This window comes from Hypanus sabinus, chromosome 25 (genome assembly GCF_030144855.1).
Source record: "Hypanus sabinus isolate sHypSab1 chromosome 25, sHypSab1.hap1, whole genome shotgun sequence".
Classification (NCBI taxonomy): Eukaryota; Metazoa; Chordata; class Chondrichthyes; order Myliobatiformes; family Dasyatidae; genus Hypanus; species Hypanus sabinus.
The window spans coordinates 28,734,293-28,747,800 of NC_082730.1; the positions used below are offsets into that span (position 1 = coordinate 28,734,293).

The 13,508-nt window shown below is 39.6% G+C and overlaps 1 protein-coding gene across 2 annotated transcripts in view; it reads left to right on the forward strand.

Moving 5' to 3' along the window:
* celsr2 (cadherin, EGF LAG seven-pass G-type receptor 2) overlaps positions 1-12,578 on the forward strand; it is a 337,925-nt gene extending 325,347 nt beyond the window's left edge. Inside the window, exons 31-35 of one of the 2 annotated variants that reach the window (XM_059950392.1) lie at positions 806-906; positions 1,889-2,062; positions 3,679-3,915; positions 7,147-7,396; positions 11,079-12,578. In XM_059950392.1, the coding sequence (XP_059806375.1) occupies positions 806-906; positions 1,889-2,062; positions 3,679-3,915; positions 7,147-7,396; positions 11,079-11,103 (787 nt within the window). In that variant the 3' untranslated portion in view covers positions 11,104-12,578. The remainder of the gene's footprint in view (positions 1-805; positions 907-1,888; positions 2,063-3,678; positions 3,916-7,146; positions 7,397-11,078) is intronic. The other variant, XM_059950393.1, reaches the window with a different exon arrangement.
* Positions 12,579-13,508: the final 930 nt, after the last annotated feature.

Consider the following 13,508-nt stretch of genomic DNA (forward strand, 5'->3'; position numbering starts at 1 on the left):
TGACCTCTTACCTCTTCTCCCCACCTGCCTATCACCTCACCCGGTACACTTCCGTCTTCCCTTTCTCCTATGGTCCATCCTCCTCTCCTACCCACCCACTTGGTTTCACCCATCACCTTCTAGCAATCCTCCTTACCCTCCCCCCCCCTGCCCATTTATTCTCCATGTTCCCAATGTGGTCTCCTCTACATTGGTGAGACCCATTGTAAATTGGGGGACCGCTTCATCGAGCACCTTCATTCCGAGTGCCAAAAACCGAACTTCCCAGTGACCAATTCCCATTCTCGCAGTATGTCGGTCCATGGCTTCCTCTTGCACCATGATGAGGCCACTCTCAAGGTGGAGGAGCAACATCCTATATTCTGTCTGGATAGCCTCCAACCTAATGGCATGAATATCAATTTCTCCTTCCAGTAAAAAAGACTCCCTCCCCCTCCCCTCTTCTTCTGTTCTCCACTGTCCTCACTTGCCTATGGCCTCCTCCTGGGTCTCCTCCTCCTTCCCTTTCTCCTATGGTCCACCTTACTCTCCTATCAGATTTTTTTCTTCTCCAGCCCTTTACCTTTCTTACCCAACACCTTTCGGCTATCCTACTTCTCCTCCCTCTACCTTTTAATTCTGGCATCTTCCCCTTTCCTTTCCAGTCTTGAAGATAGGTCTTGGCCCAAAACGTTGACTGGTTATTCATTTCCATAGGGTGCTGCCTGACCTGCTGAGTTCCTCCAGCTTGTTGTGTGTGTTGCTCGGGATTTCCAACATCTGCAGAATCTCTTGTGTTGCTGACTACTCGTTGTGTTTCCTTTAGGGAAGAAGCTACCTTGAATAATAGTAGTTCAAGTCAAGCTCAACTTGCTCTCACTGACCATGCCACTTCATTATTCCATGAGATTAAGGCAAACCCAGATGGTAAGAGAATTTTTGCTACTGTGTCTCCCTCACCAGGCAGTTTCAGAACATTACCTCAAAAAATCTGCAAATTCTCTGAAGTAATTTAGTAATCTACTAATTATTTCAGAGCTTATTAAAAAGAGAATTGAATTTAAACATTAAACCACAAGGTTCTGTAATAACAAGCTGGTTAATGATTGCATGCTGTTTCTTTAAGAAAGTCTGTTTTGAACTGGAATACAATTGGAAATGAGATACTTTGAAAATTTCAAATATTTTTAGGGAAAAGGTTAAATACAAATGATTTATATTGTTTAGCCTCATGAAACTTGAAGTGCTGATAGATTCTGATCATTATTTGCTCTGTATATGAATAGTATTTTCTGAGAGGGAAGAAAGGATCTGCACCCTTTCCTATTTCTCTTTGGTCAACCAAGCAAGTAATTACTTAAGTGGTCTTTATTGACTGAGAAGCAATTGAAATGGAACATTAGCTTGCTTTTCGCTATTAGTGGCAGTGGATTCTGAATAACAAATGCTTGAAGGAAAATTAAGGGAAAGGTAAATAGATAGGCTATTCAGGATATTATACATTTACTCAGTCCATATCTGAGGAGTGAATGGATACATCCTCAAAGGGAGGAATTACATTTATTTTTCTTTTCAAACAAGGGGAAAATCCCCATTATTTTTCAACTTCACTTACATGAGATTCAGAACTTGTCCTACTTGATTCTAATTTCTCAGGTAGCAAAAAAAACTAATGGACAAAAATTGGCGGAGGGTTTAATATATGCTTCATGCATGTTATCAGTGAAGTGGAATTTCATATTGGTAGAAACATTACATTAAATCTCAGATTTGGAACTATAATAATTTATATGAACTGATAGAGACATTCTGTTGAACAATTCCATTATAACGTAGCCTTCCATTGAAAATGGTTTTTGGATTTACTGCATGATGAATGATGAGGGTGTTGTTTATTTCTTTGTAACAGAACATGATTCAGACTCGGACAGTGACCTTTCTTTGGAAGATGACCAAAGTGGATCTTATGCTTCCACTCATTCTTCTGATAGTGAAGAAGATGAAGAGTATCAGGGCGAGCCAGGCTGGGAGAACATTATATCGCAAAATAATGAAAAACATCCTAATCACAGCACTCCAAAAGGTGTGAAGTCATACAGATTGCCTTTTTACATTGTATTGTTGAGAACGTTAACAGTAATCCCAGTTTCTACTTCATTCCATTGAACTTAAGCAAAGTCAGATATCAACAAATAAGATCCTTTTAGAGCTGTGCTTTTTATAATTAATATAATAAATAATATAAACATTGATTGTCACAAAGTAATAGAGCATAGAAACAGGCCTTTCATCTCAACTGATCCATGCCAACTACAGCATCCTCCTTGCTTGTCATAAATTCATATTTGAATTTATCAAGCCTAATTTCTGAACTTGTGGTTTCTCAGATTAATATCAGTGATGTGTTCTGTTTTTAATACTTTTATTGATGAGAGAGCTATGTTTTCAGAGAGGTACAGGTGTCAACAGTGATAGTTTGGAAACCTTTTATTCACAATGTTTGCAAACTTTTAATAACTAATAATTTTAATAATGTGCTAGTCTATCCATGAATCACTTATTCATGTTAATGGTATCATCCACGCTCTAATCTATCAATATATTATTTGTTCGTTATGTGCCGTGTTATATGATGTGGGTGATCATGGTCTGTCCATGCCCATGATTACCCTTGGCAAATTTTTCTGCAGAAGTGGTTTGCCATTGTCACCTTCTGGGCAGTGTCTTTACAAGACCGGTGACCCCAGCCATTACCAACACTCTTCAGAGATTGTCTGCCTAACGTCAGTGGTCACGAAACCAGGACTTGTGATATTCACTTACTGCTCATCTGACCATCCACCACCTGCTCCCATGGCTCCACATGACCCTGATTGGTGGGCTAAGCAGGTGCTACACCTTGCCCCAGGGTAACCTGCTGGCTAGTGGAGGGAGGCAGCGCTTTACTCCTCTTTTGGTAGAGACGTATCTCCACTCTGCCACCCATATCAGTAGCTCCTGATAATACTGGCCATGCAAAAGAGCATTTCTTTGTGAGAGTCAAAAGAAATGACTCTCACGAAGAAACTCAACATAGTAACCCCACCGCCAACTAGTGCTTTGGTGCACACCAACGCATGCTCGCTATGGCGTAGAGCGACATAGAAGTGAAAATCAGGGCTGTGACGTAGCTCATACACACCAGTATAAATCAGCCTTCAGTCTTCCAACAGACTACTTCTGAACTTGATAAAAAAAAACTTAACTAGGTTGTAAATTGTTGATATCAACACTCACATGGCACCAAAAATTGATTATAAAGGTTGTGAAATTAGCACCTAAGTTGAAAACTTTAACTACCCCAACATTAAAACACTTCAATAAATTTAAATATTTGGAAAACCTTCCCATATTTAGCACTTTGAACTGGAGGAAATCTGGAGATGCTGGAAATTCAATCAACACACATAAAATGCTGGTGGAACGCAGCAGGCCAGGCAGCATCTATAGGGAGAAGTACTGTCGATGTTTCAGGCCGGCCTGAAACGTCGACAGCACTTCTTCCTATAGGTGCTGCCTGGCCTGCTGCATTTCACCAGCATTTTGTGTGTATATTTAGCACTTTCAGGATTAATATCTATTATGTATTTACCTTCATATTAAGAAGATTTAATTATCATCATTATCAGTCTTCAAACAAACTTCAATGTATTTTTCTAGTGGAAAACATATCTTCTCATGTTACACCTTATTGGCCTGGGGAGTTTATGACAACGGCCAGTGAAAGTGAGGATCATGGTGGATCAGGGAACCTGAAAGTCGAAACAGTCGCAAATATCGAGCTTCACCGAGAGAAATTCAACCATGTAGATGAAAGGCCAAAGGAGAATGGGGACAATCTGTACAAAGAAAATGTATTGACGTCATTGCCAAACCCTAACGCACAGCCTCAGAAAGGTAATTGTTGATCAAAGTCATTTCTTTGTATAATGGGGTTGTTTAGAATTCATTGTGTGATTTACTGAGGTGCCATTACTCAGAGAAATTGACACAGGTTTTGGAGTTTGCATAAAGGCATAACACTCTGCAGTCATTACACTGAAAGCTGTCCATTCAGCTTTAAAGAAGACTTGAAGATTCAATGTAGTATACTGCAGACTTGCAGATTCAATGGAGTGTATGCTGTGTTTGACCAGAAGGAGCAATTGGATCAAAGAAGCATCACTGAAACTTACAAACCTAGATATTGCATTGAGAAAGGCTAGTTATTTGGGATTGTCATGCTCTAATTTCAGCTTGACCCAGTATAGATCTTTAGAAGGGCTCATAAACAAGCAAAAGTCTGCAGATACTGAAACTCCAAAGCACACACAAAATGCTGGTGAAACTCAGGCAGCTTTCATGGGAATGAATAGATAGTCGATGTTTCGGGCCAGGGTCCTTCTTTCTTAAGGACTGAATAAAAAGGTGGGGGGAGGGGAAAGAAGCTAGCTGGAAGGCCATAGGTAAAGCCAGGTGGGCAGGAAAGGTCACGGGCTGGAGAACATAGAACATAGAACAGTACAGCACATTACAGGCCCTTCGGCCCACAATGTTGTGCCAACCCTCAAACCCTGCCTCCCATATAACACTCCACCTGAGTTCCTCCATATACCTGTCTAGTAGTCTCTTAAACTCCACTAGTGTATCTGCCTCCACCACTGACTCAGGCAGTGCATTCCACGCACCAACCACTCTCTGAGTGAAAAACCTTCCTCTAATATCCCACTTGAGCTTCCCTCCCCTTACCTTAAAGCCATGTCCTCTTGTACTGAGCAGTGGTGCCCTGGGGAAGAGGTGCTGGCTGTCCACTCTGTCTATTCCTCTTAATATCTTGCACACCTCTATCGTGTCTCCTCTCAAGAAGGAATTTGATAGGAGAGGAGAGTTCACCATAGGAGAAAAGAATGGAGGATGGGACCCAGGGAGAAGTAATAGGCAGGTGAGAAGAATTAAAAGCTCAGAGTGAGGAATAGAGAAATAGGGACGGGGGGAAATTGCCTTCTGGTGAAATGAATCGCAAAACTGGACTAGGTGCCTAGGAGGCATTCATGTCAATATGTGTGATGTTTTTTCTGGTCTCACGCTCTTCCTAACTAATATTATTCATGTACTGCTCATTCTACACTTGCTGACGTAAATGGAGTGAAAAACTCTAACCCAGATCGTTGCTTATTTTCTAATTTGAGTGAATGCTGCTGGCACTGGGAGACAAGCCTGGTCTGCTTTCAAGCTCACTACAGGCTGCTCAAGCCCTTTCCAAGATTCACAGAACTGCTACAACTAACACTGAGTGTTCTTCCCAGCCTTTAGCCAATGAGACCTTTCTTTAATCTGTGCCTTAGCGGTGCAAGCTGTCAGCACCTCATTATGACACATTACTACAGCCACACAGAAACCTCTCCGATCCACAATATTGCCGCTTCCCAAGGCTGTCATTGTGACGTTCTGTTAGAAGTCATTTGTCCTTAATTTCCTGGCTCAATTACTCTATCCATGGAGGTTTTAAGTCTAATTGACCCAGAACTTCCTCACTGTGGGAACATTCTGAGCAGCCACAGCAGATCTCTGCCAAGTCTCCCAATCAGGTTACACATAATTGTGTCAGAGTGCTGCGTCTGCACAGAAATAATTTAATTAATTTTGAGTTTGGTGACGAGGAGATGAAACCTCATGCATAAGAATACAGACAGCCATTTGTTTTAATTGATCCCTTAATAGCTCTGCATAATAATGCAGACCTTCCAGTTTCTAGGAGGTATATTCGAGATACTGAAGCTGCTGATATAGAAGTCTTTATTCATTACACCAAACAGACACTCTTCTGCAGACTCTCTTGGTGGTGTCTCACGCGTTTAAAAGTACATCACATTTTTATACCCTTAAGATCAATGGTAACAGCAGTGATTCAGTAGAATTTCAATAGTTAGTCTGGTCTGCAAGCCACCTTGAACTTGTTTACAATGGTGCGAATTACTTAAGCCCATGGTTGCCTGGACTGAAGCAGGCCAATTAACATAACCCCATTGTCTTAACGTTTGGTCGATGCACATGCGAGTGTCTCATAGTTATCATTTTGCAAACCATATCTTTTAGTCTGTGTTCTAGGGGCAGTACTGTTTACTTGCAAAGGTGTACTTTTAGCTTCCATCTACTGCTTGCATTTTACAATTTATATTAAGAATTGGAGACTGATTCTTGTTTATTAATATCTGCTTTATTCCCCATAATTCCAGAATACTCTCTAACATCTTCATTCTAGGGAAGATGGTACTGCTTTTCCAGAATTGCCTAGAGAATGTATTCTGGGGAATAGTGGTTATTGGTTTTACTAACACTTCACACTAGTGAACTCTCAAACCACTGAAGATGAGCACAGAAACAAAGAGAGCATTGAAAGTACCACCCTAGCAATGGGTAATGCCACTGGTCTCCTTGTGCTATCTGCGTTAGTGCAGGCTGCCCTCTAGTACAAGCGAAGCACATGTAGAGACTTCGCCATCATGTATTGCTCGCAGGTGCCGCCAGAGGAAGAGTAGCCAGGAGCCCTAAAGTCCAAGGAACTGCCTGAAGAATAGCAGTGAGTGAGAAGACAAAGGTATTCAGCATTCATAGACTTTCCTCTGCTGATCTGGGAGATGCCAGGAATTGGCCATCCAAGTCATAAACGAGTCACAAATAGATAATTTTTATACAGAGCTTTCAAAATAAAAAGAATCCCACTGTGAACCAAGTGAGCCTGTCCCCACTCCAATCTCTAACACCAATGGTGTATGTTGTAGAACCCTGCAAGGTTTCTGATCAGCCAAATGTGAATTCTGACATGCCTCAATCAGATTTCCTGATGCTTTTAATTGCAAGAGAAACAACTAATCATGTTTCTTGAGCCTCTGATACTGTTCCACAATATTCATCGCCTGGAGCTTTTAATGCTGGTTTGGGTGTTATGAATTTTTTTACCTCTCTCTTCTAATACTTCTGCTAATTACTTAAAATGGTGTTTAGTGCTTTGTAATCAAGTACTGTTCCATCATTAAACATTACTGCAGTCTCCTCTATTACAAGAATATTGATATTTGGACATCTGGAAAATAAGTCAATATTTGCAATCAATTACTGAATGTTTTTGTCTTCCATTGAAACACACAGGAATTCTGAAAAATAGGGGGTTACCACTGTTCTCAGAGAAGAATAGCATCAACCGAATACACAATGAACTTTCAAATCATAAATCAGCCACTGTCTCCTCACGTGCATCTTCGGTGGGGTCAAGTGAAGGAAGTCGGTCAGGAGCTTTAACAAAGCTGAGGCAAACAACAGCGGAGCATATGAATGGGATGATGCCCATACCTATGAGTATCAAAACAGGCACGGTAGATGAAGATTCGTCGGGCTCTGAGTGAGTATGTCTTTTCTGTAAAAGGACAGGGTTTCAGCCCGAAACGTCGTCACTACCTCCTCCCATAGATGCTGTCTGGCCTGCTGAGTTCTGCCAGCATTTTGTGTTTTTACTTATTTCCAGCATCTGCAGATTCACTCGTGATGTCTTTTCTGTACTTAGCTTGTGCCGAACCAAAGGTATCACAAAAGGACCTGACCAGCAAAGTGGAAAAATATTACAAGACATGAGTGTAATGCAGAAAAGGCATTGTTAATTGCAGCTCAGTCCATTGCAGGTGTTTTTCAAATCAATAATGAATAAAATTATTAAACTAAGGGCACTTATGTCAGCAGCATAATCTTTAGTTACTAGCCATAAAATTACTCCTGAGATATGGTTTTCCTTTAGCTAAATTTCATTTAAAATAATTGTTAAAATAGGAAAATTAGAAGTTTAAGCCTAAGATATTAAACAATCCTAAATAATTAATTTCTTGATATAAATTCATGGCATACTTGGAAGTTATTTTTCACTTGAATTTTTCTTCTTGTGTTTAATCAACTGTTTCATGTTGTAAGGTACAGGTTTAATGTAGGAATGTTGTAAGTGGATGATATTTGGTCAGTTAAAGTTATCCCAACATTTCAGCAAAGTCGTGTAATAGATGATCATTGTTGTGAAAGTTTATGAGTTTGCACTTATTTGCACATCATTGTGAGTGGCAGGAGAGAGCCATTAAGTGGGAATGAAAATTCATCCGGTTATTTGGTATTAAGATATATTGATGGATTGTTGTAGTTTGTATGTTATGGAAGTGAACATTCAGTTCTGCCATCTTGTGGTCAATGAATTGAACAGCACAAGGCTGATACTCACTGGAATTTAGAAGATTGAGGGGGGATCTTATTGAAACGTATAAAATTCTAAAGGGATTGGACAGGCTAGATGCAGGAAGATTGTTTCCGATGTTGGGGAAGTCCAGAACAAGGGGTCACAGTTTAAGGATAAAGGGGAAGCCTTTTAGGACCGAGATGAGGAAAAACTTCTTCACAAAGAGAGTGGTGAATCTGTGGAATTCTCTGCCACAGGAAACAGTTGAGGCCGGTTCATTGGCTATATTTAAGAAGTTAGATATGGCCCTAGTGGCTAAAGGGATCGGGGGTATGGAGAGAAAGCAGGTACAAGGTTCTGAGTTGGATGATCATCCATGATCATACTGAATGGCGGTGCAGGCTCGAAGGGCCAAATGGCCTACTCCTGCACCTATTTTCTGTGTTTCAATTTTTCACCTTATAATTGTTTCATGCCATCTAGAGTTACACACTGTCCTGCATTGCAATTAACATGTAATTGGGATCTCAAAGGATTATGTTGTTATTGTTACAGTTCTGTTGCATTAATTTGTGTATTTTAGTAATGAGTTATTCTTGCATGTAATTATCCAAATTTCAATGGCTTATGAGTGATTCCTGGTTAGACACATGTTAAAAACAGTCAGGAAGGAGCAAAATCATAGTATTACACTAGAAAAAGGGAAAATACTGAGGAATAGCATTTCTAAAACTTATTAGTAGAATAATTATCATTAAAAGTTTTCTTTAAAAGCCAAGTTTAACAAGTCCTATCATGGGTATACGAGAGACCCCTGATTTAAAGGGGTCTGTATTTTCAGTAGAAGGCAATACAGAACTTGTTACCTCACATTTAATTAACTAGGACACAAACCTTTGTTCCTTTCCCATGTAACCAATTCTTCCATGAAGTTATATGTGATGTCACAGCAGCTCTGCTACCTTGGCTTTTAATTTCCTCAGCACTTTCATTTTTAAATACTCAATGCTGTAGGCAGCAATAATGGGCTTTATATGCTGTGGCAAAAGCCAACATCAAAAAATCTTTTGTAGATAACATAGTGGGCAATTTCCAGTTAGAGTAAATTATGGTGGCCAAGAAACAATGTAGGCCCTACATAGAATCGTTAATAACTTAACCTATTGATACCAGTTGAATAGTATCACCCATTTCCCAATCATCTGTTACTTTCCAATTGACCCACTTCCCCAGTTGCAGTACTAATAGACAATAGACGATAGGTGCAGAAGTAGACCATTCGGCCCTTCGAGCCTGCACCGCCATTTTGAGATCATGGCTGATCAACTACTATCAATACCCGGTTCCTGCCTTGTCCCCATATCCCTTGATTCCCCTATCCATAAGATACCTATCTAGCTCCTTCTTGAAAGCATCCAGAGAATTGGCCTTCACTATCTTCCGAGGCAGTACATTCCAGACCCCCACAACTCTCTGGGAGAAGTTTTTCCTTAACTCTGTCCTAAATGACCTACCCCTTATTCTCAAACCATGCCCTCTGGTACTGGACTCTCCCAGCATCTGGAACATATTTCCTGCCTCTATCTTGTCCAATCCCTTAATAATCTTATATGTTTCAATCAGATCCCCTCTCAATCTCCTTAATTCCGGCGTGTACAAGCCCAGTCTCTCTAACCTCTCTGCGTAAGACAGTCCAGACATCCCAGGAATTAACCTCGTGAATCTACGCTGCACTTCCTCTACAGCCAGGATGTCCTTCCTTAACCCTGGAGACCAAAACTGTACACAATACTCCAGGTGTGGTCTCACCAGGGCCCTGTACAAATGCAAGAGGATTTCCTTGCTCTTGTACTCAATTCCCTTTGTAATAAAGGCCAACATTCCATGTTCAGAGTTGTGTAAGAAACTGCAGATAATTGGACGTAAAACTTACTATGAGTTACAAGAATAAATAAATAAATAGCGCCAAAGAAGTATGGAGAGGTACTGCTCATGGACTCTTCAGACATCTGATGAAAGGGGGAAGAAAGCTGTTCCTAAAAAGTTGAGTGTGGGTCTTCAGGCTCCTATACCTCCTCCCTGATGGGAAGATGGCAAGCCCAAGATGGCAAGAGTCCTTAATGATTAATGCTGCCTCCTGAAGGTGTCTTTGAATGTGGGGAGGGTTATGCCTGTGTTTGTGTGATATCATTATAGATTTACTCCATCAGCAAATGCATGGTTCAAATGAAGGAAGTGTCTAGTACAATTTAAGATTACTTTTGACAATTAAGAAACAAATTTAAAAAAATACGGTCAGACATTGAATCGAGATTTGAAAGCTTGGTAGGGACAGTGAAATCAATACTGTTTGATACATGCTGGCTTCTTTGCTCCTGGAAATGTGCAAATGTTATTCTATGGAACTGAACACAACTATATTTGAAATAATCAACATTAAATATAAGATGCAAGACTTGATAAAGAATATCATGAATTTGCACGGTTTGTCTGCAAGGGAAACATTCTGCATAATGGATTGTCTGTGAAGGAGCAGATGGGAGCTTGATATTTATTATGTTCAATAATGGTTTTCACCTTTGAATTTAACAAAAACAGATCAATTTGTCATTAATTAAAATGTATATATATATATCTCTATTTATGAAATAAACTAATGTCTATGCCTTTTCTCTCCTCATCAAACCTGTAGATTTCTGTTTTTTAATTTTCTCCATTGAAACATGTGCATAATTAATTTGAGGCTGTTTCTCACTGTCGACCATACACTTCCAGTGATGAAATGCATAATTGCTTTCCATCACATGATTCTCGAACATGTAATCATGATCATGCATTTTTTTTTTCCTTTTGTCCTTTTCACACATAGTAGCAGTGATGAGACCTCCATATGACTTCACATGTCAGCACAGGATACGAGGAACTGCTAAAGCTGCCAGACTGTCACTTTGCTTACTTCAGATAGCACAGAAGACTTGTACCTTGTTTGAGGTACAGACCTGCACGTAACCGAACACTTAAATGTGAGAAGAACTGCTGTCATGTGGAGTGTGTGTCCTTGAAGTTGAGACTGCTAGTTATTATCAGTGCCAAATTATGCCGAGACATTGTTCTGTTTATGCATAGTGCTATGGACAAAGTGGGTGTCAGAACAGGTTTAAAAATACCAAAAAGCACCCAAACACACTTACGAGCACTCAGGACAATTAAAATTCTACGAAGCAAAAGCTTCAGAATTTCACATTCTCATATAATGTGTAAAAGAATGGAAGAATTGAAGCTTCAGGGAATATGTTGTAACTACAGTTTATAATAATAAGGTCTGTGTTGAAGCCTCCCCAAGACAAGCTCGATCATAATTGCTTTGACTCCTTTACCTGTGCCGGTAGTGAGACATATGAAAAGGGAACAAAACCATCCACTGGAGTATGTAGCTGTGACTGTTTTCTGTTTAAGACTACAAATTTTGAATTGCAAGTAAAATATTTCATTATTTTGAAATTATGTGAACATTTAGCGGCTTAGGAGCATGGCATTTTTCATGGCATGGCATTATCAATCAGATATACGGGATCAGAAAGTGTGTATTTTTCTTACGGAAACAATAATTACTTTTAGAAGCTGATGTACAGGAAAATAGAAATGTTGGTCATCCTGTTCTATGTGGCAACAACAAACTTTTTCTACATTCCAAACGCTGAACCAGATACATCTGGTTTACCCAAATGAATATTTTACTAAAAAAATAAGAATTTGAGTTTGCCTTTGGGAGATATATTACTGTTGAGCATCTGGCAGGACCCTTTAAGAAGCTCAGACGATGAACTGAACTGATGTACAAACACAAACCGATAAAACTGTAACCACATTCAGCATATGTGGAGGAAAAAAATTGCCTTTAGCCACATGGCCTTCATGCTCCAGATACAGTGGAGTAGTCCTCAGACCAATGCCTATTTTGAACATTTTTTTTGCAAGACATTTGTTTGTAGATATTTTGATATCATTTTAATTTGTCTTGAGAGAAAATGTGTGTACATGTTTTTCCTTTTAAAGTTGGTTAACATAGTTCTAAAGAAAAAGTGAGTAGGAAATCCAGGATGTTTTATTTAAATAATGCTGCTCATTTTTTTTTCTGTTAATATGATGTTTGTCCATATTGTATAGTTTGAATATTTTGATTGAAAGCAAAGCTTCCACTATTTTATCTTACAAGAAGTTGGTGATGATTTTTCCCACTGATGTCTTCACCAAATAGTTCAAAAATGCTTTCTCATGGTGAATTGTACAGTGAATTCTTTAATGTACATATTGTAGGTTTTTAAATAAATGTAGTTAAGCGGGTGTTGCAACCTGAAAATTTGGCAGATTATTTTGCCCAGAATTTTTTATTTCTTGATTAGAAACCTGTTAACACTAGTATAATTTCTGGATCCATTAAAGTTGTTACTTTGTATATTTTAGTGAATTTTCCAAGATGGTTATATTATCATACTTTTTTTTAAAAACACTGCATGTTATACATTTGTGATTTTAGGTGATGAGTTTGCCCTTGTCTTCTGAGAATGCTGAATGTGACCACTTTTGTTTGGTTTAATGGCACAGTGAACCCTGTGCGAAATAAAATGGGGAGAATACAGCCCGAGTACTCATAGGAATATGGAGGCATGAAGTCGGGAAAATGCTTCCCATCCATATCACTGGGACCAATGTTCAACAGGGTGGTCAACTGCAAGAAATGATTTCCATCAGCTTCGTGAAGAATCCAGCAACAGAAAATATTGACAAAACATGCACCTGTCAGGAAGTCAGTTTACAGCCTGCCTTTCTCAGGAAAGTATGTTTTGACCATTTTGTCCGTGCAGTTCAGATGGTCTAATCCCACCTGGTGTTATATGTACAGACTGTGAATGGCTGCAGACGCTTAAGGAAGTGGAGGCACTGTCGTGCTTGCTTTGCATTACGTTTACGAGGGGACATTGATAAGTTCATGGCCTAAGGTAGGAGTCAATTTTAGAAAACCTAGCACATTTATTTTTCAATGTACGTAGTCCACTCCTACATTTACGCACTTAGTCCAGCCGTCATGAAGCATACGGCGCCTTCGTTGTAGAAGTCGGCGTCTTGGACCTCCAGAAATGGTCCCCAGCACGGAGTGATTGATAAGTTCGTGGCCCAAGGTAGAAGGAGATGAGTTATACAGTCTCTAGTTACATGCATGTGCAGTTCGACTCTAAGTGATTATGCAGAAAGTTTGAAGTTAATAACTCATCTCCTTCCACCTTAGGCAAGGTCCTAA